Source organism: Oncorhynchus mykiss, chromosome 3 (assembly GCF_057628025.1).
Source record: "Oncorhynchus mykiss isolate SJ-2025 chromosome 3, ASM5762802v1, whole genome shotgun sequence".
Classification (NCBI taxonomy): domain Eukaryota; kingdom Metazoa; phylum Chordata; class Actinopteri; order Salmoniformes; family Salmonidae; genus Oncorhynchus; species Oncorhynchus mykiss.
In genome coordinates, this window is record NC_143024.1 from 9,674,925 (window position 1) to 9,701,051 (window position 26,127).

The 26,127-nt window shown below is 47.4% G+C and overlaps 2 protein-coding genes across 3 annotated transcripts in view; one reads left to right on the forward strand and one right to left on the reverse strand.

Moving 5' to 3' along the window:
• Nucleotides 1-6,297, forward strand: part of LOC149984314 (collagen alpha-1(XIV) chain-like) — a 239,470-nt gene extending 233,173 nt beyond the window's left edge. Inside the window, exons 47-48 of one of the 2 annotated variants that reach the window (XM_090219964.1) lie at nucleotides 847-1,002; nucleotides 2,777-6,297. In XM_090219964.1, coding sequence (XP_090076090.1) covers nucleotides 847-1,002; nucleotides 2,777-2,811 — 191 coding nt within the window. In that variant the 3' untranslated portion in view covers nucleotides 2,812-6,297. The remainder of the gene's footprint in view (nucleotides 1-846; nucleotides 1,003-2,776) is intronic. The other variant, XM_090219955.1, reaches the window with a different exon arrangement.
• A 2,758-nt stretch (nucleotides 6,298-9,055) lies between these two features.
• Nucleotides 9,056-26,127, reverse strand: part of LOC149984315 (large ribosomal subunit protein uL13m-like) — a 29,630-nt gene continuing 12,558 nt past the window's right edge. Inside the window, exons 5-7 of the mRNA XM_090219972.1 lie at nucleotides 23,558-23,644; nucleotides 22,027-22,148; nucleotides 9,056-9,236 (exon numbers count right to left, since the gene is read on the reverse strand). Of these exons, the coding sequence (XP_090076098.1) occupies nucleotides 9,212-9,236; nucleotides 22,027-22,148; nucleotides 23,558-23,644 (234 nt within the window). The 3' untranslated portion in view covers nucleotides 9,056-9,211. The remainder of the gene's footprint in view (nucleotides 9,237-22,026; nucleotides 22,149-23,557; nucleotides 23,645-26,127) is intronic.

Consider the following 26,127-nt stretch of genomic DNA (forward strand, 5'->3'; position numbering starts at 1 on the left):
TAGTTAAACTGGACTGGGACTGGACTGCTGTAGTTAAACTGGACTGGGACTGGACTGCTGTAGTCAAACTAGACTGGGACTGGACTGCTGTAGTCAAACTGGACTGGGACTGGACTGCTGTAGTCAAACTGGGCTGCTGTAGTCAAACTGGACTGGGACTGGACTGCTGTAGTTAAACTGGACTGGGACTGTACTGCTGTAGTCAAACTGGACTGGGACTGGACTGCTGTAGTCAAACTGGACTGGGACTGGACTGCTGTAGTCAAACTGGACTGGGACTGGGCTGATGTTGTCAAACTGGACTGCTGTAGTCAAACTGGACTGGGACTGGACTGCTGTTGTCAAACTGGACTGGGACTGGACTGCTGTAGTCAAACTGGACTGGGACTGGACTGCTGTAGTCAAACTGGACTGGGACTGGGCTTCTGTAGTCAAACTGGGCTGCTGTAGTCAAACTGGGCTGCTGTAGTTAAACTGGACTGGGACTGGACTGCTGTAGTCAAACTGCACTTGGCTGAAGGACAGGCTTCTGTAGTGGAAACTTCAACAGAAGTAGGATAATAACTGAATCCAAACTGTCTGATCTGGGTTCAGGGCATTCTTCTGAGGGAACCCACACATATATATACACACTGCCTGCAGTCTGGCCACTCAACAACACACTGACTATTTTACATCCTACTTCGTCATTGCAGAAGTAACAGGAGGGACGATTCATAAAACATAGTTTTCATTATTTTATCTCCACAGTTTACAACATGGTTGGCCGTAGCAACAGACTGGTTTTTGGTGTGTAATTTGTCCCCTTGTAGGTCCTGTTACTAACTGTGTATCTTGCCTCCACAGGTCTTCTAGGAGAGGGGCGTACAGGCAGCCAAGGCCCCGCCGGTAGACCAGGCAACCAGGGTACCCCAGGGCGACCAGGCACCCCTGGATCCACGGGCCCTGCTGGTGCTGCTGGCTACTGCGACCAGAACTCCTGTTTGGGCTACAACGTTGGAGGTAACCACCACCAGAACACATAGATATCCCTATCTATAAGTTCTGGATACTGGAGGACTGAGATTACTAGGAGGAACTGGGTTTTACACCACAGTAAATCTGATGGATACTGTGTGTGGTTATGCACTGAGTGTACAAAACATTAAGAACACCTTCCTAATATTGATTTTGCCCTCAGAACAGCCTCAATTCGTCAGGGCATGGACTCTACAAGGTGTCGAAAGCGTTCCACAGGGTTGCTGGCCCATGTTGACTCCATTGTTTCCCACAGTTGTGTCAAGTTACCCCGTTCAAAGGCACTTAAATGTCTTTCCCATTCACCCTCTGAATGACACACATATACAAAACATGTCTCAATTGTCTCAAGGCTTAAAAATCCTTCTTTAACCCGTCTCCTCCCCTTCATCTACACTGATTGAAGTGGATTAAACAAAGTGAGATCAATAAGGGATCATCTCTTTCACCTGGATTCACCTGGTCAGTCTATACCATGGAAAGAGCAGGTGTTCTTAATATTTTGCACACTCAATGTATATTATTCCTGAATTCAATCAAAACAGAAATGTAGAAAGAGAGAGTAACAGTAAGTGCTGTGTGTGTCAGATCTAAAGTCTTCTCTTCATGGTACGTTGCAGGAGAGTCCTGTCCTTCGTCAGCTGATGTTTTGACCCAGTATTTTGAAGGGGCCCAGTGGTTAGTTAGTGTTATTTTCATTAGATGAAATGAAAGACACTTGACGATGTTTATTGCAGATCATTTCAGGACATAAACAACTCCAGTGTCTGGCTCCGCCCCTGACTTTACAACCAGTAAAAGTTCAAGTATTTTCCTCAGTGACTGACTTACTGGCGACTGGTAAATCGTACAGAGATTGACATTGTAATTGTCCCTGTAAATTTCGTAAAGTATTTTAGAGCTATTGAAATGCTAGGCCGTATGTTCTCGTGAGGCGTTTTATACACACTATGGATGTTTAATATGAGTGACCGTGTCCTTAGTTTATTTTATTTAACTAGGCAAGTCAGTTAAGAACAAATTCTTATTTATAAATGACGGCCTACCCCTTTGCCAAACCCGCCCTATGGGACTCCTAAATCACACCCAGATGTGATACAGCCTGGATTCGAACCAGGGACTGTAGTGACGCCTCTTGCACTGAGATGCAGGGCCTTATACCACTTGAGAGCCCCCTTAGTGGGCCTGCTTTCTTTTGCCTGGTTATTACTTCACTGCTAACCTGAAAGGATATTAACACTAAGACCATTATGCTATAGCTGTTTGGATTGAATTCAGGCAGGGTATTATTGGACATGGAACAATTGGTTCATTCCCACAGATGTGGTTAAACATGTGGTTGAATCACTTTAAGATGGGAGTGCCTCTCACAGCGATGTGTGGTGCACATTTGACCTAGAATGTTTCCCCACAACTTGTGCATGTCTGAGTTACTACACTGTAAGTATACTGGATGTACAACCATGTATCCTGTGTGACTCTCATTTCACTGTTCTACATCTTTATGACATTTTCTTACATTAAGAAAGAGAAATAAAGATGACAGCACTATGTTGTGCCTGTCTGCTTTCAGAGCTCTGATGAGCAGCTGCCATAACACAGCAGTCTGAGTCAGAGATACTGACTAGCACAACCACTAGTGGGTCCATGTGGTTTTTGGAATGGTCGCATGTTGGTGTTATGTGGTCTGGTATCTGTACTGACGTAAGGTGTTTCTCTGTGTCTCTGTCTGTCTCCTCTGTTCTGGTTCTAACTCCAGGAGGACAGGAACAGGAATATGAGAATGACTACTGAGCAACATTCTCTTAGTTCCAGACACCCTCTCCTCTCCTCCCACCCTCTCCTCTCCTACCTCCCTCCCACTCCTACCTCCCTTACCTCCCTCCCACTCCTACCTCCCTTCCTCCCACCCTCTCCTACCTCCCTCTCCTCTCCTCTCCGATGAGTCCATCAGCCACCCTCTCCTCTCCGATGAGTCCATCAGACACCCTCTCCTCTCCCCTCCCCTCATAGTCCATCAGCCACCCTCTCCTCTCCGATGAGTCCATCAGCCACCCTCTCCTCTCCCCTCCCATCATAAAGAGACCATCAGACACCCTCTCCTACCTCCCTCCCTCCCTTCTGCCGCACAAAAATAGACCATCAGACACACACTCCTCCCTCCCCTCCTCCCTCTCCTCCCTCCCTCCCTTCTGCCGCACAAAAATAGACCATCAGACACCGTCTCCTCCCTCCCCTCCTCCCTCCCTTCTTCCTCATAAAAATAGTCCATCAGCCACCCTCTCCTCTCCCATCATAAAGAGACCATCAGCCACCCTCTCCCCTCCCCAAATAAAGAGACCATCAGCCACCCTCTCCCCTCCCCACATAAAGAGACCATCAGCCACCCTCTCCTCTCCTCTCCCCTCATAAAGAGACCATCAGCCACCCTCTCCCCTCCCCACATAAAGAGACCATCAGCCACCCTCTCCCCTACCCACATAAAGAGACCCTCAGCCACCCTCTCCTCTACCCACATAAAGAGACCATCAGCCACCCTCTCCTCTCCCCTCATAGAGACCATCAGCCACCCTCTCACCTCCCCACATAAAGAGACCATCAGCCACCCTCTCCTCTACCCACGTAAAGAGACCATCAGCCACCCTCTCCTCTACCCACATAGAGACCCTCAGCCACCCTCTCCTCTCCCCACAGAGAGACCCTCAGCCACCCTCTCCCCTCCCCACAGAAAGAGACCATCAGCCACCCTCTCCTCTCCCCTCATAAAGAGACCATCAGCCACCCTCTCCTCTCCCCACAGAAAGAGACCATCAGCCACCCTCTCCTCTCCCCACAGAAAGAGACCCTCAGCCACCCTCTCCCCTCCCCTCATAGAGACCCTCAGCCACCCTCTCTGTGCCGCTCTCCCATCTTTTCTTCCCCACATAGAGACTATCACTCCCCTCCTCCCTTCACCCCTCACTACCTCCTGAGATCACCACCGCCGTGTTCAAACAATCGCTTCAGTCTCCATCTATCTCTGCCTGTCATCAGACATTGCTTCAGTCTCCATCTATCTCTGCCTGTCATCAGACATCGCTTCAGTCTCCATCTATCTCTGCCCGTCATCAGACATTGCTTCAGTCTCCATCTATCTCTGCCTGTCATCAGACATCGCTTCAGTCTCCATCTATCTCTGCCTGTCATCAGACATTGTGTGTTGATCTTGCTAACCTCGCTTCACATCACCCCGCTTGGAAAACAACCCATCTGGATTTTTATAAAAGACATGAATCAGAAGATATTGTTTCCTAGACAATGCTTTTCTCCAGCCGGCCACCAGCCGCCATCTTCCTTCCTCCCTGTGTATATCTTCTCTCTCCTGATCAAGGTATCCTTGTGAATGACAAATACTAATCAGACTCCCACTTACTCCCACTGGTGTGGCTCACCCTCTCTCTTATACAGGCACGGCTACACACTGTGTTCTTATTTCTCACTGCAGTAATATTGTGCCTGTGGCTCTCTGTCTGCTTTCTCCTGTACGTCATTCTGCTAACCCAGATGCTACCCCGGGCAACAAGCTAACAACCCCGGGCAACAAGCTAACAACCCCGGGCAACAAGCTAACTTAGCGGTGGTGGTTTAGAAAGAGGTTGCTAGTGATGACACCCCATTGATCCAGATGTTCCCCACCATAGTACAACAACTCCCCCACACCAACTACCAAAACTATCACCCCACTGGCCGTTATGACAACAACGATGATGAAGACGACGAGGAAGATGAGGAGGAAGAGGACCCATTCGCTGGGTATAGAGGCTACCCACCTCAGTACTACCAGCCCAGTTACCCTCACCCCCCTGCACGCCCTGCACCCCAATCCCACTCCCAGGACACTGAGCTAAGGTCCCCAGGGATAATGATGAGCCGTTTCTCCAGAGACGTGGTCACACAGAGAAGAGCCACCGCTAACACAGCCCAGACAGGACAGACAGACCAGACTGGACAGAGGAGCGATGCTACAGCAGATACTGAAGGAGAGGTGGAGGTGATTGGAGAAGTCCAGACAGGACAGACTGGACAGACAGACCAGACAGGACAGAGGAGCGATGTTGCAGCAGATTCTGAAGGAGAGGTGGAGGTGATTGGAGAAGTCCAGACTGGACAGACTGGACAGACAGACCAGACTGGACAGACAGTCCAACCACCTCTCTATGTCCCTGTGGGTTGATGAAGATGTCAAAAATGTGTTCGGTATGCGTCAGTTGCCCCCGTGTCGCTAGCCAGGGTCTCCTGTATGCTATTCCTGTATGAGAGCGCTGTCAGATTAGGATATACCTAAAAAAAAGTGCCTGATTTCTGTAAATGCTGGTGTGTGGGATGTAGGGGGACTGAGGAAGACAAGCTATCCCCAGTGACGTACATTAAAATCACTTACCTTTCTAGTGAAGTTGCATGCAGCCTTTGAGCCAGCGCATCGAGGATGACTGGACTGTGTCTTTTGGGTTGATGTGACATAAAGTCAAACGTCTTTTTGTAATTTGAGATTATGAACGGCTGACATTTGAACAGTCTGCCAGCTCTTTATAACCATGTGTCATTTACATTATAGTGCTTCCATGTTGACTTGACCCTCAATCTTTAAGTTGTCAAGCCAGTTCTCACAATGATTTTTTTCAGTATTTGTGTACAGTGTCCTCTCTTCTTGATTTAATATGATACATTGTGACCTCTGTTGAAGCAGCCCCCCCCCCCCACTGTTATTGTACGATGAGGAATTTGTTTTTTTTAAGTATGCCTAAACATTAAGGAACCAAACTGTCCTATCAAAGAAAACTACAGCTATTGTAAGACTCTCAAGCGTTCTTGTCCAATCGTCCTGTTATCACATTGTTGATTGACCTGGACTTGGTCTTGTCCGACTGGGTGTTAGTTTCGCTTACTCTCGTCACAGGCAACGACAGAGAAGGTGCTGGAATGACTTGTGATGAGCTCCACAAATCTGAAGTTTAATGTTTTCCTTATTGCCTTTCCCAATTTGTTGTTGTTGTTGTTGTTGTTATTATGATGATTATGCAACGTGGTGCCCGTCCACTGTGAGGAGAGTGTTGAATATAGTTAGGCCTGTGGTCTAATTTGTGTTTTTGGACAGAAATGGAATTCCGAATGTAGAACTAACAGGTACCAGTGAAATGTCTCGTCAGACCAGACCACCAAACCTTTCAAACTGATTTAGGAAGTTATTTATTTATACTTTATTATTTGTTTTATAACCAATAAAACTGTAATTCAACAGTGTTCTGTAGCTCGGCGTTTGATTAGTAGGGTCTGTTAGAACTAGGTATAAGTTCTGTTGTCTGATTGACATGTGACTCACTGTCCACCACGGGTAGGGCCTGTGACAACTAGGTATAAGTCAGTGGCGGTTGGTGCCGTTGAAGATGAGGGAGGACCATTTATTTTCTCATGAGCACAGCCTTATTTCTATTACAGCATATTGGATGACTGTCATTCATACTCCATTCACCCAGCTCAATGTAACAGTGATAGGTTTAGGCCCCTACATGATACTCTAATTGTTCCTATACCCATAATGATGTTGCTACAACCTAGACTATGAATTAAAGATTACAACGTAGGTGCACACAGGTTGAGAGAAAGTGTTTGGACAGACAGTGACACGTTCAATACTGCCTTGAACACTCTTGCCTGCATCTAGCTGATCTAGGGTGTAATCATTAGTCCAACAGTTGCAAACAAGAGTTTTTATTGGACAAATTCAGGTATGTTTATATCCCCGTTTCGTTCCGTTTAAGAAACGTTTTTCCCAACAGAATCGGTGGAATGAACACACCGCTGTTCACATGTAAACACAGGTCACATTCATAACAGCCACGTTGTATTCTTTCTCACGTCTACGCTCTCTCCTCCTCTCACCTTCTCCCGTCGTTTGGACTTCAATGCACAACACATCAACTGTATATGACCAGGCAACAAAAAAAACCAGTTCCAAGCCAAACCATGTCATAACTGCTACACACAGCCTACATCGTTGCCACGGTATTAGCCAAAGTACCGTCCTAGTAAAACAAAGCCAATAGAACTAATTAGTAACCCGTTAGTAAACCTGCTACAATCATGCAGTAACTTTACAGTCAGTTAGCAGTTACACCGGCGGGACCCGTTGGCGATACATTTCTAAAACCAAAAGTGTACTTTGACTTGGAAGAGTTCCAGTGTTGTGCTGGGTAGTCATAGCCAGCTAGCTAACATAGCATCACTCTCTGTTGGATAGCCATAGCCAGCTAGCTAACATAGCATCCCTCTCTGTTGGATAACCATAGCCAGCTAGCTAACATAGCATCCCTCTCTGTTGGATAGCCATAGCCAGCTAGCTAACATAGCATCCCTCTCTGTTGGATAGCCATAGCCAGCTAGCTAACATAGCATCCCTCTCTGTTGGATAGCCATAGCCAGCTAGCTAACATAGCATCCCTCTCTGTTGGATAGCCATAGCCAGCTAGCTAACATAGCATCCCTCTCTGTTGGGTAACCATAGCCAGCTAGCTAACATAGCATCCCTCTCTGTTGGATAACCATAGCCAGCTAGCTAACATAGCATCCCTCTCTGTTGGATAGTCATAGCCAGCTAGCTAACATAGCATCCCTCTGTTTGAGTAGGCTAAACTAGCTACCTGCATTTGCTAGCTAAGTAAGTGAAACTGAAAAACACTCGCTCTCTTGCTTCTCCTTCATTTTGGAAGAAATTAATTTGTTCAACTATTGTCTTTCTCTCTCTTTGAGTCAACTACTCGTCATATTTTATGCAGTGCTAACTATCTGTAGCTTATAGTTTCAGAACTAGATTTATTCTCTGATCCTTTGATTGGGTGGACAACATGTCAGTTCTTCCTGCAAGAGCTCTGATAGGTTGGAGGACGTCCTCTGAAAGTTGTCATAATTGCTGTGTAAGTGTATGGAAGGGGGGTGAGAACTATGAGCCTCCTAGGTTTTGTATTGAAGTCAATGTACCCAGAGGAGGACGGAAGCTAGCTGTCCTCCGGCTACAGAGTGCTGCTGAGACTACTGTAGACCTTCATTGCAAAACAATGTGTTTTAATCAATTATTTTGTGACGTGAATATATTTAGCATAGTTTAATCTAAAAAGGATAACTTAAAAAAAAAGGTTTTACAATTGTCATTTTTATGAAATTTACTGAGGACGGTCCTCCTCTGATATAAGTTCAGTTGCCTCACTGCCTTCTACAAACAATATGTTTCTTCTTTCAAAAGAACAGCAGGCCTCCCATCAACTGCTTCTCTAGAGAATGAGACATTTTCCCTGTCACAGCCAAAATGGGGTTGTCTTTGACAGGTAAATCTGGCTTCATTTGAACAGGACCACTTGAGTCCAGTTGATTCTTCAAGCCCAGTCAACGCAGTGTGTCAGACAGTGCTGCCGTCTGTGGTAAACACCAGTGAAGCCAAACTAGAAAACGTTGCCGACTCCCCAGTCTAAAAAAAAAAAAGAGCCCAACGACTATAGTATCACGCTTACTGTTGAGGTACATTTCCACAATGGTTTCCTGAGGGGCCACCAGACATCAAAAGGCTATGCTGGCATTATAAAATAGGTCTCAGAGGCATCTGAAATCAATTAAGGTCGAAGTGTGGTCGAATTAGAGGAGAGATCAGACTTCAGAAGAGACTGCAGAAATGGTCTGTGTGGCTGGTAAGGCAAAGAATCTCCACTTTAATATTCTCTCAAATACAACAGAACTAAAAAGGCAGCTGACCGCAGCCGATGCTCGAGTCCCAACTGGCACCCTAATCCCTGTATAGTGCACTACTTTTGATCAGAGCCCTGGTCTAAAGTAGTGCACTATACAGGGGAATAGGGGACCGTTTGGGACTCATTCAATTAATCTCACTGCAGCTGAGGTTGAATGAAACACACGAAAGTCTATTTTTTTTAACTCATCAAACTTTCACCACAGAAAGAATGAAATATACATCATGATTTATTCTCACGGGAAAAAAAGAAAAACAAAACGGTTGACAAGAGAACTAGTTTTTATTTTTGTACTTTATTTGGGACGACAGAAAAAGGTTTGTGGTGTGTACAGTAAATGTCACCAGGATGTAAATGCCAGTACAAGTAACAGGACAGAAGAAGAAGAAGAAGGCGTCTAGCAACAGCCTTCTGATGGATCACTTCATCCTGTAGTCTTCAGGTCTGCAGATAGAACAACACGGACATTACAACTCAGTCATGTAGAACAGCAACATAAATGTCATCTCAATAAGAATAACCTGTAGAAGGTTGAATGAAATATCACCGTGGTAACTATCATGTAAGCAATATGGTCTTAAAGCAGAAACAGAAGACAGTTATTACTAAGTAAAGTAGCTCTACTATTCACAACAAACAACTTTATATTGTATTACATTAGTATGTGTTGACGGTATTAGATTGAGACCATGTCCAGAGTGCTTGGTGAGTGTTGATGTGATGTCAGTCAGTGAATATCAACTAGGTCTTTAATAAAAAGGGCCAGGATTGGTTTGACCTTGAACATCACCAGAGGTCAATTACATCGCTGGAATTCCAGGCCTGAATGGGCTCACTGATTGGTTCTTAAGATTAGATCAGTAAACAGAGAAACACATCATTTATCACAATACACTGTCCTGACAGGACTATATACTGATGACTGCTAGGGCTGACAGTACTATATACTGATGACTGCTAGGGCTGACAGTACTATATACTGATGACTGCTAGGGCTGACAGTACTATATACTGATGACTGCTAGGGCTGACAGTGTCCTGACAGGGCTATATACTGATGACTGCTAGGGCTGACAGTGTCCTGACAGGGCTATATTCTGATGACTGCTAGAGCTGACAGGGCTATATACTGATGACTGCTAGAGCTGACAGTACTATATACTGATGACTGCTAGAGCTGACAGTACTATATACTGATGACTGCTAGGGCTGACAGTGTCCTGACAGGGCTATATACTGATGACTGCTAGGGTGGACAGTGTCCTGACAGGACTATATACTGATGACTGCTAGGGTGGACAGTGTCCTGACAGGACTATATACTGATGACTGCTAGGGTGGACAGTGTCCTGACAGGGCTATATTCTGATGACTGCTAGGGTGGACAGTGTCCTGACAGGACTATATACTGATGACTGCTAGGGCGGACAGGACTATATACTGATGACTGCTAGGGCTGACAGGACTATATACTGATGACTGCTAGGGCGGACAGGACTATATACTGATGACTGCTAGGGCGGACAGTGTCCTGACAGGACTATATACTGATGACTGCTAGGGTGTCCTGACAGGACTATATACTGATGACTGCTAGGGCTGACAGTGTCCTGACAGGACTATATACTGATGACTGCTAGGGCTGACACTGTCCTGACAGGAATATATACTGATGACTGCTAGGGTGGACACTGTCCTGACAGGACTATATACTGATGACTGCTAGGGTGGACAGTATTCTGATGACTGCTAGGGTGGACACTGTCCTGATAGGACTATATACTGATGACTGCTAGGGCGGACAGTGTCCTGATATGACTATATACTGATGACTGCTAGGGTGGACAGGACTATATACTGATGACTGCTAGGGCTGACACTGTCCTGACAGGACTATATACCGATGACTGCTAGGGCTGACAGTACTATATACTGATGACTGCTAGGGCTGACACTGTCCTGACAGGACTATATACTGATGACTGCTAGGGCTGACACTGTCCTGACAGGACTATATACTGATGACTGCTAGGGCTGACAGTACTATATACTGATGACTGCTAGGGCTGACACTGTCCTGACAGGACTATATTCTGATGACTGCTAGGGTGGACACTGTCCTGACAGGACTATATACTGATGACTGCTTGTCCTGACAGGACTATATACTGATGACTGCTAGGGTGGACACTGTCCTGACAGGACTATATACTGATGACTGCTAGGGGTGACAGTGTCCTGACAAGACTATATACTGATGACTGCTAGGGCGGACAGGACTATATACTGATGACTGCTAGGGCTGACACTGTCCTGACAGGACTATATACTGATGACTGCTAGGGCTGACAGTACTATATACTGATGACTGCTAGGGGTGACAGTGTCCTGACAAGACTATATACTGATGACTGCTAGGGCTGACAGGACTATATACTGATGACTGCTAGGGCTGACACTGTCCTGACAGGACTATATACTGATGACTGCTAGGGTGTCCTGTGTCCTGACAGGACTATATACTGATGACTGCTAGGGCGGACACTGTCCTGACAGGACTATATACTGATGACTGCTAGGGTGGACAGGACTATATACCGATGACTGCTAGGGCTGACAGTGTCCTGACAGGACTATATACTGATGACTGCTAGGGTGTCCTGACAGGACTATATACTGATGACTGCTAGGGTGGACAGGACTATATACCGATGACTGCTAGGGCTGACAGTGTCCTGACAGGGCTATATACTGATGACTGCTAGGGCTGACAGTGTCCTGACAGGACTATATTCTGATGACTGCTAGGGTGAGATACACTGATGAGCAGAGTACTATGGGAAATGTAGTTTACAAAGTGGTTGTTGCCTGAAACAGATTCCCTATTCTTTCTCAGACTCCCGTCTGTATAGGACAGGTTGACAGATAAAAATCACTGTTTACTGATGACTGCTAGGGTGGACAGTATTCTGATGACTGCTAGGGTGGACACTGTCCTGATAGGACTATATACTGATGACTGCTAGGGCGGACAGTGTCCTGATATGACTATATACTGATGACTGCTAGGGTGGACAGGACTATATACTGATGACTGCTAGGGCTGACACTGTCCTGACAGGACTATATACCGATGACTGCTAGGGCTGACAGTACTATATACTGATGACTGCTAGGGCTGACACTGTCCTGACAGGACTATATACTGATGACTGCTAGGGCTGACACTGTCCTGACAGGACTATATACTGATGACTGCTAGGGCTGACAGTACTATATACTGATGACTGCTAGGGCTGACACTGTCCTGACAGGACTATATTCTGATGACTGCTAGGGTGGACACTGTCCTGACAGGACTATATACTGATGACTGCTTGTCCTGACAGGACTATATACTGATGACTGCTAGGGTGGACACTGTCCTGACAGGACTATATACTGATGACTGCTAGGGGTGACAGTGTCCTGACAAGACTATATACTGATGACTGCTAGGGCGGACAGGACTATATACTGATGACTGCTAGGGCTGACACTGTCCTGACAGGACTATATACTGATGACTGCTAGGGCTGACAGTACTATATACTGATGACTGCTAGGGGTGACAGTGTCCTGACAAGACTATATACTGATGACTGCTAGGGCTGACAGGACTATATACTGATGACTGCTAGGGCTGACACTGTCCTGACAGGACTATATACTGATGACTGCTAGGGCTGACAGTACTATATACTGATGACTGCTAGGGCTGACACTGTCCTGACAGGACTATATACTGATGACTGCTAGGGTGTCCTGTGTCCTGACAGGACTATATACTGATGACTGCTAGGGCGGACACTGTCCTGACAGGACTATATACTGATGACTGCTAGGGTGGACAGGACTATATACCGATGACTGCTAGGGCTGACAGTGTCCTGACAGGACTATATACTGATGACTGCTAGGGTGTCCTGACAGGACTATATACTGATGACTGCTAGGGTGGACAGGACTATATACCGATGACTGCTAGGGCTGACAGTGTCCTGACAGGGCTATATACTGATGACTGCTAGGGCTGACAGTGTCCTGACAGGACTATATTCTGATGACTGCTAGGGTGAGATACACTGATGAGCAGAGTACTATGGGAAATGTAGTTTACAAAGTGGAGTTGTTGCCTGAAACAGATTCCCTATTCTTTCTCAGACTCCCGTCTGTATAGGACAGGTTGACAGATAAAAATCACTGTTTTGTTTCCAAGTCTAGATCATTAAAATGTGTTCTATCATCAATTACATTTAGGGTTTTTATTGTCCCCCTCTTTCTGAACGTGGAGTGTTCCTTGAACACGGTGTTACTGTATAAAGATTTAAACTTGGAGCCTACTCCTTATTTTAAAATGGAAACCCCCTGAGGTGATGTTTCACCCACCAGACATCACACTATTCATCTCAACGTTTTCATTTGAAAGAAAAGGACCGTCTCGGCTCAAGTCTTTGAGAAAATAAAAAAAACATCTTTTAAAAAAAGGATTGTTAACAAGTTTCATAAAGTCTCCTCCTTTAAGTTGGTCTTCGTATTAAAAACAGCACTTCTCAGCAGCAGTAAAAAACCCTAATAGAACACAGCTTTAGGACACATGTTCTGCTCTTACCTTGAATGACACGTTCCAAAATGGCACCCGGTTCCCTTTATAAAAGGGCCCAGGTCAAAAGTAGGGCACTTCATAGGGAAAAGGGTGCCTTTTTGGGACACAGACTTTGTGTAATGTCATGAGAAAGGTAGGATTGGGACAATTAACTTGAGATTGATGATATTCGCACGCAAAGTGAGGGGAATTAAATAAAAGGCTACATTTCCTCACTGGATGGAAAAACGTGAGGGTCGTGACAAATGTCAATTTAATCTTCTTTTGGAAAATATTGCTCGCTAAACCAAAAAAAAGAAATTCCATGAATGTAATTAATTTGAGTGAGCTGGGTTAGCTACAGGGTTAGTGTTGATTGAAATGTAGGCTATAAGTGTGATACATATGTCTAGACAGGCTTTTCACGTTGAAATGGAGGAGTAGATTATATAGATCATATACATTCCAGACGGAAAGGCAATCAACTGGGAAAACGCGGTCGGGTACAGGTGTATCCTTTCTATAGCTAGTGACTGTACGTCTGGGGCTCCTCCTTTCAATAGCTAGTGACTGTACGTCTGGGGCTCCTCCTTTCTATAGCTAGTGACTGTACGTCTGGGGCTCCTCCTTCAGGGCAGGTCTAGCTAGCCATCCTTCAAAGTGAGGCTACAGTATAGCAGCCTGCGGTTCAGGGCAGGTCTAGCTAGCCATCCTTCACAGTGAGGCCACAGTATAGCAGCCTGCGGTTCAGGGAAGGTCTAGCTAGCCATCCTTCACAGTGAGGCCACAGTATAGCAACCTGCGGTTCAGGGCAGGTCTAGCTAGCCATCCTTCACAGTGAGGCCACAGTATAGCAACCTGCGGTTCAGGGCAGGTCTAGCTAGCCATCCTTCACAGTGAGGCTACAGTATAGCAGCCTGCGGTTCAGGGCAGGTCTAGCTAGCCATCCTTAACAATGAGGCCACAGTATAGCAGCCTGCGGTTCAGGGCAGGTCTAGCTAGCCATCCTTCACAGTGAGGCCACAGTATAGCAGCCTGCGGTTCAGGGCAGGTCTAGCTAGCCATCCTTCACAGTGAGGCCACAGTATAGCAGTCTGCGGTTCAGGGCAGGTCTAGCTAGCCATCCTTCACAGTGAGGCCACAGTATAGCAGCCTGCGGTTCAGGGCAGGTCTAGCTAGCCATCCTTCACAGTGAGGCCACAGTATAGCAGCCTGCGGTTCAGGGCAGGTCTAGCTAGCCATCCTTCACAGTGAGGCCACAGTATAGCAGCCTGCGGTTCAGGGCAGGTCTAGCTAGCCATCCTTCACAGTGAGGCCACAGTATAGCAGCCTGCGGTTCAGGGCAGGTCTAGCGATCCATCCTTCACAGTGAGGCCACAGTATAGCAGCCTGCGGTTCAGGGCAGGTCTAGCTAGCCATCCTTCACAGTGAGGCCACAGTATAGCAGCCTGCGGTTCAGGGCAGGTCTAGCTATCCATCCTTCACAGTGAGGCCACAGTATAGCAGCCTGCGGTTCAGGGCAGGTCTAGCTAGCCATCCTTCACAGTGAGGCCACAGTATAGCAGCCTGCGGTTCAGGGCAGGTCTAGCTATCCATCCTTCACAGTGAGGACACAGTATAGCAGCCTACGGTTCAGGGCAGGTCTAGCTAGCCATCCTTCACAGTGAGGCCACAGTATAGCAGCCTGCGGTTCAGGGCAGGTCTAGCTATCCATCCTTCACAGTGAGGCTACAGTATAGCAGCCTGCGGTTCAGGGCAGGTCTAGCTAGCCATCCTTCACAGTGAGGCTACAGTATAGCAGCCTGCGGTTCAGGGCAGGTCTAGCTAGCCATCCTTAACAATGAGGCCACAGTATAGCAGCCTGCGGTTCAGGGCAGGTCTAGCTAGCCATCCTTCACAGTGAGGCCACAGTATAGCAGCCTGCGGTTCAGGGCAGGTCTAGCTAGCCATCCTTCACAGTGAGGCCACAGTATAGCAGTCTGCGGTTCAGGGCAGGTCTAGCTAGCCATCCTTCACAGTGAGGCCACAGTATAGCAGCCTGCGGTTCAGGGCAGGTCTAGCTAGCCATCCTTCACAGTGAGGCCACAGTATAGCAGCCTGCGGTTCAGGGCAGGTCTAGCTAGCCATCCTTCACAGTGAGGCCACAGTATAGCAGCCTGCGGTTCAGGGCAGGTCTAGCTAGCCATCCTTCACAGTGAGGCCACAGTATAGCAGCCTGCGGTTCAGGGCAGGTCTAGCGATCCATCCTTCACAGTGAGGCCACAGTATAGCAGCCTGCGGTTCAGGGCAGGTCTAGCTAGCCATCCTTCACAGTGAGGCCACAGTATAGCAGCCTGCGGTTCAGGGCAGGTCTAGCTATCCATCCTTCACAGTGAGGCCACAGTATAGCAGCCTGCGGTTCAGGGCAGGTCTAGCTAGCCATCCTTCACAGTGAGGCCACAGTATAGCAGCCTGCGGTTCAGGGCAGGTCTAGCTATCCATCCTTCACAGTGAGGACACAGTATAGCAGCCTACGGTTCAGGGCAGGTCTAGCTAGCCATCCTTCACAGTGAGGCCACAGTATAGCAGCCTGCGGTTCAGGGCAGGTCTAGCTATCCATCCTTCACAGTGAGGCTACAGTATAGCAGCCTGCGGTTCAGGGCAGGTCTAGCTAGCCATCCTTAACAATGAGGCCACAGTATAGCAGCCTGCGGTTCAGGGCAGGTCTAGCTAGCCATCCTTCACAGTGAGGCCACAGTATAGCAGCCTGCGGTTCAGGGCAGGTCTAGCTAGCCATCCTTCACAGTGAGGCCACAGTATAGCAACCTGCGGTTCAGGGCAGGTCTAGCTAGCCATCCTTAACAATGAGGCCACAGTATAGCAGCCTGCGGTTCAGGGCAGGTCTAGCTAGCCATCCTTCACAGTGAGGCCACAGTATAGCAGCCTGCGGTTCAGGGCAGGTCTAGCTAGCCATCCTTCACAGTGAGGCCACAGTATAGCAGCCTGTGGTTCAGGGCAGGTCTAGCTAGCCATCCTTCACAGTGAGGCAGCCTCCCTAGCTACAGTATAGCTCACAGTGGGTTAGAAATGAAGGCCACAGTATAGCAGGCTATGTTTCAGGGCAGGGAGGCTGGCAGACCATCCCTCACAGTGACTGAGCCTGGCACCGTAGCCTTGGCTGGGCAACGTGCCTCACCACATTAACAAAAGTGGAAAAGTGCCACTGAATCAGGGGCAGAGCTACTCACTGTGACACATCATACTTCACTCCTGTGGGAGAATATAGTGGGCCTGGCTGTCTCAACCCGCCACGGACTACATGAGGTAAATACATATTTACGATAATGCCAATCCCATTTCTATTAGGCTTACCGGGGCTTGCAAATCTAACCAGACTATTTATTCAGAGATTGTTTACACTGAGCCACAGAGGCAGTCGGTGAGAATGTCTGAGCAAAAACCAGCCACTAATCAGAGTGGATTCCAGAAACCATAGAGCTTGTCTTAGCTTAGAGTAGACCCATCTCAGTAGATTGCAGACGGATGACAATGAGACAAATTGCAACTAGGACATCAACAGTATGATGCTATCCTAGCTATAGAACACCAACAACATGATGCTATCCTAGCTATAGAACATCAACAACATGATGCTATCCAAGCTATAAAACATCAACAACATGATGCTATCCTAGCTATAGAACACCAACAACATGATGCTATCCTAGCTATAGAACATCAACAACATGATGCTATCCTAGCTATAGAACATCAACAACATGATGCTATCCTAGCTATAGAACATCAACATGATGCTATAAAACTAAGTACAGTAGTTGTTATTTTGATAGTTCCCTTCTCCTCTCCTGCTGTGGAAACAAACTAGAAGAGTGATTTCTCTCCTCAGTGCTGGCGGCCGAACACTCCTCTATTCTCACACACAGACACCACCGACTCAGTTCTCAGTCTCCTCCTGTTAACTCCCTGTAACCACTACACCAGTTAACACCCTATAACCACTACACCAGTTAACCACTACACCAGTTAACACCCTATAACCACTACACCAGTTAACACCCTGTAACCACTACACCAGTTAACACCCTATAACCACTACACCAGTTAACACCCTATAACCACTACACCAGTTAACACCCTGTAACCATGACACCAGTTAACACCCTATAACCACTACACCAGTTAACACCCTATAACCACTACACCAGTTAACACCCTGTAACCACTACACCAGTTAACACCCTATAAACACTACACCAGTTAACACCCTATAACCACTACACCAGTTAACACCCTATAACCACTACACCAGTTAACACCCTGTAACCACGACACCAGTTAACACCCTATAACCACTACATCAGTTAACACCCTGTAACCACTACACCAGTTAACACCCTGTAACCACTACACCAGTTAACACCCTATAACCACTACACCAGTTAACACCCTATAACCACTACACCAGTTAACACCCTATAACCACTACACCAGTTAACACCCTGTAACCACCCTATAACAACTACACCCGTTAACACCCTGTAACCACTACACCAGTTAACACCCTATAACCACCCTGTAACCACTACACCAGTTAACACCCTATAACCACTACACCATTTAACACCCTATAACCACCCTGTAACCACTACACCAGTTAACACCCTATAACCACCCTGTAACCACTACACCAGTTAACACCCTGTAACCACTACACCAGTTAGCACCCTATAACCACTACACTAGTTAACACCCTATAACCACTACACCAGTTAACACCCTATAACCACCCTGTAACCACTACACCAGTTAACACCCTATAACCACTACACCAGTTAACACCCTGTAACCACGACACCAGTTAACACCCTATAAACACTACATCAAGTCACTGTTAAGCTTCATTTCTCCCTTCTGTGTTATTCCAAGTGAGTTATAGCTGCAGTCCATTTGAGTATGCGTGATCAGAATCGCAGATTCCCCCTGAACCTCAGCAGCAGCAGCCTTCTCCCAGTACGCCAAACATTACACTACAAGAATGATGTCACGGAACTCTGGAATGTCACTGTTTTCTGTCAGGTTGAAAACTCCAAATTTCCTTTCATTTACAGACAGGAAGTAATGTAGTGGCTGTTCTGGCCGTCTCATTATCACGTCAGTGTCTATTTCCTGTGTGATGTGTTTTAATGGACATGCTCTGTAGGGTCGTCCTGACCAATCACTGCGGTGGTTACTAGAGAAACCCCATATAAACATACTGCTCTCTATAAAACCCTCCTCGGTTCCACTGCTCATTGGGGTGAATTACTGGCCTCGTAAAAAAGTTAGCATGAATTCGATTACGGAGTACCTCTCTAGTGTTTCAATACGACTTTAAAAGGAAAGATCTTAAGTGCATTAACACACGTGGGGTGTCAAGTGTTTGAAAAAGTGGAGGTTCACAGTCTCAATCTTGAGAGAATCAGCAACAATCCCAACGGGGTTCCATCTTGAGTCCTCAGTCACCACTCTACAGTGTGTGTGTGTGTGTGTGTGTATGAGAGGTCAGTCCATGGCCCCAGACCCACCATTTCCCCCTCATTGAGCCATACACTTACTTAACTCTACAGCGTGTGTGTGTGTGTGTGTATGAGAGGTCAGTCCATGGCCCCAGACCCACCATTTCCCCCTCATTGAGCCATACACTTACTTAACTCTACAGCGTGTGTGTGTGTGTGTGTGTGTGTGTGTATGAGAGGTCAGTCCATGGCCCCAGACCCACCATTTCCCCCTCATTGAGCCATACACTTACTTAACTCTACAGCGTGTGTGTGTGTGTGTGTGTGTGTGTGTGTGTGTGTGTGTGTGTGTGTGTGTGTGTGTGTGTGTGTATGAGAGGTCAGTCCATGGCCCCAGACCCACCATTTCCCCCTCATTGAGCCATACACTTACTTAACTCTACAGCGTGTGTGTGTGTGTGTGTGTGTGTGTGTGTGTGTGTGTATGAGAGGTCAGTCCATGGCCCCAGACCCACCATTTCCCCCTCATTGAGCCATACACTTACTTAACTCTACAGTGTGTGTGTGTGTGTGTGTATGAGAGGTCAGTCCATGGCCCCAGACCCACCATTTCCCCCTCATTGAGCCATACACTTACTTAACTCTACAGCGTGTGTGTGTGTGTGTGTATGAGAGGTCAGTCCATGGCCCCAGACCCACCATTTCCCCCTCATTGAGCCATACACTTACTTAACTCTACAGCGTGTGTGTGTGTGTGTGTATGAGAGGTCAGTCCATGGCCCCAGACCCACCATTTCCCCCTCACTGAGCCATACACTTACTTAACTCTACAGCGTGTGTGTGTGTATGAGAGGTCAGTCCATGGCCCCAGACCCACCATTTCCCCCTCATTGAGCCATACACTTACTTAACTCTACAGCGTGTGTGTGTGTGTGTGTGTATGAGAGGTCAGTCCATGGCCCCAGACCCACCATTTCCCCCTCATTGAGCCATACACTTACTTAACTCTACAGCGTGTGTGTGTGTATGAGAGGTCAGTCCATGGCCCCAGACCCACCATTTCCCCCTCATTGAGCCATACACTTACTTAACTCTACAGCGTGTGTGTGTGTGTGTGTGTATGAGAGGTCAGTCCATGGCCCCAGACCCACCATTTCCCCCTCATTGAGCCATACACTTACTTAACTCTACAGCGTGTGTGTGTGTGTGTGTGTGTGTATGAGAGGTCAGTCCATGGCCCCAGACCCACCATTTCCCCCTCATTGAGCCATACACTTACTTAACTCTACAGCGTGTGTGTGTGTGTTGTGTGTGTGTGTATGAGAGGTCAGTCCATGGCCCCAGACCCACCATTTCCCCCTCATTGAGCCATACACTTACTTAACTCTACAGTGTGTGTGTGTGTGTTGTGTGTGTGTGTATGAGAGGTCAGTCCATGGCCCCAGACCCACCATTTCCCCCTCATTGAGCCATACACTTACTTAACTCTACAGCGTGTGTGTGTGTGTGTGTATGAGAGGTCAGTCCATGGCCCCAGACCCACCATTTCCCCCTCATTGAGCCATACACTTACTTAACTCTACAGCGTGTGTGTGTGTGTGTGTGTGTGTGTGTGTGTATGAGAGGTCAGTCCATGGCCCCAGACCCACCATTTCCCCCTCATTGAGCCATACACTTACTTAACTCTACAGCGTGTGTGTGTGTGTTGTGTGTGTGTGTATGAGAGGTCAGTCCATGGCCCCAGACCCACCATTTCCCCCTCATTGAGCCATACACTTACTTAACTCTACAGTGTGTGTGTGTGTGTGTGTGTGTGTATGAGAGGTCAGTCCATGGCCCCAGACCCACCATTTCCCCCTCATTGAGCCATACACTTACTTAACTCTACAGCGTGTGTGTGTGTGTGTGTATGAGAGGTCAGTCCATGGCCCCAGACCCACCATTTCCCCCTCATTGAGCCATACACTTACTTAACTCTACAGCGTGTGTGTGTGTGTGTGTATGAGAGGTCAGTCCATGGCCCCAGACCCACCATTTCCCCCTCATTGAGCCATACACTTACTTAACTCTACAGCGTGTGTGTGTGTGTGTGTGTGTGTGTGTATGAGAGGTCAGTCCATGGCCCCAGACCCACCATTTCCCCCTCATTGAGCCATACACTTACTTAACTCTACAGAAACATGACCGATCGCGTTTCGACTCTTTATCATAATGGAGTCATTTGTCAGGCCGGTAACAGGAAGCCGTTTCTCACATCAATAAAGAGGAAGACGGTGCTATACTTCTCCCATCCTTACTTACCGGTAATAACAGAAGTAGGTTTCACACCAACACACACACACACAAAGGTTTTATCCCGTTCTTCACTAAATCATTATTTTGGGTTTCTACTAGTTATTTGAATGTTTGTGGTAAGCTAAAGCTAGCGTAACATTTAGGTCATAAAATGCTTAAAGATTTGTCCGCTCTGGTAGAGAGCAGTATCATAAGGCATTTAACTGCGTCACGGCTGATATGAATAGCAGGCTGTGGACTTGAGGAACGATGGATCACTGCCATGGCTGAAGGAACACAGCAGTCTGTAATGGAACTATGGTATGGGTCTGTTCCTCTATAAACCAGTCTGTTCCTCTATAAACCAGTCTGTTCCTCTATAAACCAGGCTGTTCCTCTATAAACCAGGCTGTTCCTCTATAAACCAGTCTGTTCCTCTATAAACCAGTCTGTTCCACTATAAACCAGTCTGTTCCTCTATAAATCAGTCTGTTCCTCTATAAATCAGTCTGTTCCTCTATAAACCAGTCTGTTCCTCTATAAACCAGTCTGTTCCTCTATAAATCAGTCTGTTCCTCTATAAACCAGGCGGTTCCTCTATAAACCAGGCGGTTCCTCTATAAACCAGGCTGTTCCTCTATAAACCAGTCTGTTCCTCTATAAACCAGGTTGTTCTAAATGAGCTAGAGATTCAGCACAGGCTGGGGTGGAGAGAGCTGTGTGTGTGTGAGGATATGTGGGTGTGATTAAGGATGGTGTGTGTGAAGATGTGAGAGAAAGGGTGTGTGTGTGTTTGCACATATGTATCCATGGAGGAAGACTGGGAGAAGAAGGTACTCACGGGGTCCACAGAGTGGGGAAGGCTTCTCGCTCCTCCTGGCTGTACTCATTCAGCCTGCGAGGGATCTCTCTGGGCTGAGGCAGCTCCTCTGTCAGGTTTAGAAGGATGTCCTCAGGAAGATCCTGCCATACAATTACATACAACAGTCATTTCATGGATCTGTATGGCACCTAGGCTCTAGCCAGGGACAGGAACACAGTCTTAGGTTTGTAGGTGTCTTCACTTTTCAGAGGGAAAACACACCTGGGTTAGAGAGAGGTGCAAATCAATGGAAAATAAGACTTATATTTATATACCGTATAATGAGAAGCTAGAGTTAGACTAGACTTGTCTAAATGCTTTACCACAATGGAAACAAGTCAGACTTGCGTTTATTGGAAACAAGTCAGACTTGCGTTTATTGGAAACAAGTCAATCTTGCCGTTTATTGGAAACAAGTCAGACTTGCGTTTATTGGAAACAAGTCAGACTTGCGTTAATTGGAAACAAGTCAGACTCGCGTTAATTGGAAACAAGTCAGACTCGCGTTTATTGGAAACAAGTCAGACTCGCGTTTATTGGAAACAAGTCAGACTCGCGTTTATTGGAAACAAGTCAGACTCGCGTTGATTGGAAACAAGTCAGACTCGCGTTGATTGGAAACAAGTCAGACTCGCGTTTATTGGAAACAAGTCAGACTCGCGTTGATTGGAAACAAGTCAGACTCGCGTTGATTGGAAACAAGTCAGACTTGCGTTTATTGGAAACAAGTCAATCTTGCCGTTTATTGGAAACAAGTCAGACTTGCGTTTATTGGAAACAAGTCAGACTTGCGTTAATTGGAAACAAGTCAGACTCGCGTTAATTGGAAACAAGTCAGACTCGCGTTTATTGGAAACAAGTCAGACTCGCGTTTATTGGAAACAAGTCAGACTCGCGTTTATTGGAAACAAGTCAGACTCGCGTTGATTGGAAACAAGTCAGACTCGCGTTGATTGGAAACAAGTCAGACTCGCGTTTATTGGAAACAAGTCAGACTCGCGTTTATTGGAAACAAGTCAGACTCGCGTTTATTGGAAACAAGTCAGACTTGCGTTTATTGGAAACAAGTCAGACTTGCGTTTATTGGAAACAAGTCAGACTTGCGTTGATTGCAAACAAGTCAGACTTGCGTTGATTGGAAACAAGTCAGACTTATGTTTATTGGAAACAAGTCAGACTTGTGTTTATTGGAAACAAGTCAGACTTGTGTTAATTGGAAACAAGTCAGACTTGTGTTAATTGGAAACAAGTCAGACTTGTGTTATCGCTGATATTTCTATGTCCGTTCTGCATGTTCTTGGCTGAATGTGTCATCATTTAAGATGATTAAACAAATTCAAATCAATCAAATCAACATGTCAAGACATATTCAGTCCACAACGGGAGAATAAAGACCAGTTATTTTATCTTCAGGGAAGAGGTGTCGTGTGTGGCGTCATTCTTTTTACTAAAACTTCTCATTTCATTTTCACACATATTAGATGTGAAAGTCTTAAAAGACAAGTCTCACATCTTCAGGGAAGAGGTGTAGCCGTTGCATCATGGTCCTTCTGGAGAGGTTCCTAGGCAGCATCCCGTACACTGCCAGCTTCACTATCTGGAGGAAGAAGAGGAAGATAGAAGAAGAGTGGACTCTGGATCCAGCGCTTGGATAGGCTACTCAGATTCAGTCCCTAATGGCACACTAGTGCACTATATAGGGGATCCTAGATCACTATATAGGGAATCCTAGATCACTATATAGGGAATCCTAGATCACTATATAGGGTATCCTAGCGCACTATACAGGGAATCCTATTGAACTATATAGGGAATCCAATTGAACTATATAGGGAATCCAATTGAACTATATAGGGAATCCTAGCGCACTATATAGGGAATCCTAGATCACTATACAGGGAATCCTATTGAACTATATAGGGAATCCAATTGAACTATATAGGGAATCCTAGCGCACTATATAGGGAATCCTAACGCACTATACAGGGAATCCTAGATCACGATACAGGGAATCCTAGATCACGATACAGGGAATCCTAGATCACTATACAGGGAATCCTAGATCAATATATAAGGATTCCTAGATCACTATACAGGGAATCCTATTGAACTATATAGGGAATCCTAGATCACTATACAGGGAATCCTAGATCACTATATAGGGAATCCTATTGAACTATATAGGGTATCCTAGCGCACTATCTGGGGAATAGGGTGCCATTTGGGACACTAACACAGACATTTGATATAAGACAGTTGGAGCAGGGTTGTCATGGTTACATCTCTGGAGAAGAACAAGGTTGAGGTCCATCATTGAACCTTTGATATGTCTCCAGTGGTGACCAGTGGAGATCCTGTTAGGTCCAGACGGGGATACTACTGAGCAGGATCAATGAGTCAGCCAGCTAACTTCCCTCCTTTGTTTTTAGAAGTATATGCTTGAAAACGGGCATGGTCTAATTTACCCAACATCCAAAAACACATAAGTTTAGCTTTCTTAATGAAACTGAAAAACAATAGATATTTCTGGTTGTTCATTAAAGTTAGCTGGCTAAATAATTGATTCTTCTTTGTACAAAACCCCTCAGGTCTGTTCTCTATGACCCTGTCCAGAAACAACCCCTCTATTTACCCCTATCCCCTAGAGACACTTGGGTGGATCTGATAGAAGGTACTAGATTAAGCAATATGGTAATATCTCCTCTACCTTACCCTCTCTAGATAGTAAAGAGTCTCCCCTGTAGACAACTTTATATACCCCTGCAATATTCTCCTAACATTTTAACAAGCTGGTTCTATTCCTCGTATCCCTCCCTCACTCTGTGGTGTGACACATATTCAGGGTTTCTTGGAGCGATGTGTCACGATCGCCAACTGGTAGCAAATCATTTAGGTCATGTGAAAAAAATGGTGTTATCCTTGAACTAATACCCTGAATGCTCAGCTCGGGGAAGGCAGGTAGCCTAGTAGTTAGAGCGTTGGGCCAGTAACCGAAAGGTTGCTGGATCGAATCCCTGAGCTGACAAGGTAAAAACCTATCCTTTTGCCCCTGAACAAGGCAGTTAACCCATTGTTCCCCGGTAGGCCGTCATTGTAAGTAATAATTTGTTCTTAACGGACTTTAAATAAAGTTTACATAAAATGTGCCTCTGCCCCTCCCTGCTCCCAGCTGCCCCCCCCCCACCCCTCCCTGCTCCCAGCTGCCCCCCCCGCACCCCTCCCTGCTCCCAGCTGCCCCCCCCCCGCACCCCTCCCTGCTCCCAGCTGCCCCTCCCTGCTCCCAGCTGCCCCCCCCGCCCCTCCCTGCTCCCAGCTGCCCCCCCCGCCCCTCCCTGCTCCCAGCTGCCCCCCCGCCCCTCCCTGCTCCCAGCTGCCCCTCCTCTGCCCCTCCCTGCTCCCAGCTGCCCCTCCTCTGCCCCTCCCTGCTCCCAGCTGCCCCTCCTCTGCCCCTCCCTGCTCCCAGCTGCCCCTCCCTGCTCCCAGCTGCCCCTCCTTTGTCCCTCCTCTGCCCCTCCCTGCCACTTCTCTGTCCCTCCTCTGCCCCTCCCTGCTCCCAGCTGCCCCTCCTCTGCCCCTCCTTTGTCCCTCCTCTGCCCCTCCCTGCTCACAGCTGCCCCTCCCTGCTCCCAGCTGCCCCTCCCTGCTCCCAGCTGCCCCCCCCTCCCAGCTGCCCCTCCCTGCTCCCAGCTGCCCCTCCTCTGCCCCTCCCTGCTCCCAGCTGTCCCTCCTCTGCCCCTCCCTGCTCCCAGCTGTCCCTCCTCTGCCCCTCCTTTGTCCCTCCCTGCTCCCAGCTGCCACTCTGCCCCTCCCTGCTCCCAGCTGCCCCTCCCTGCTCCCAGCTGCCCCTCCTCTGCCCCTCCTTTGTCCCTCCTCTGCCCCTCCCTGCTCCCAGCTGCCCCTCCCTGCTCCCAGCTGCCCCTCCCTGCTCCCAGCTGCCCCTCCTCTGCCCCTCCCTGCTCCCAGCTGCCCCTCCTCGCCCCTCCCTGCTCCCCCTCCTCTGCCCCTCCTCTGCTCCTCCTCTGCCCCTCCTCTGCCCCTCCCTGCTCCCAGCTGCCCCTCCCTGCTCCCAGCTGCCCCTCC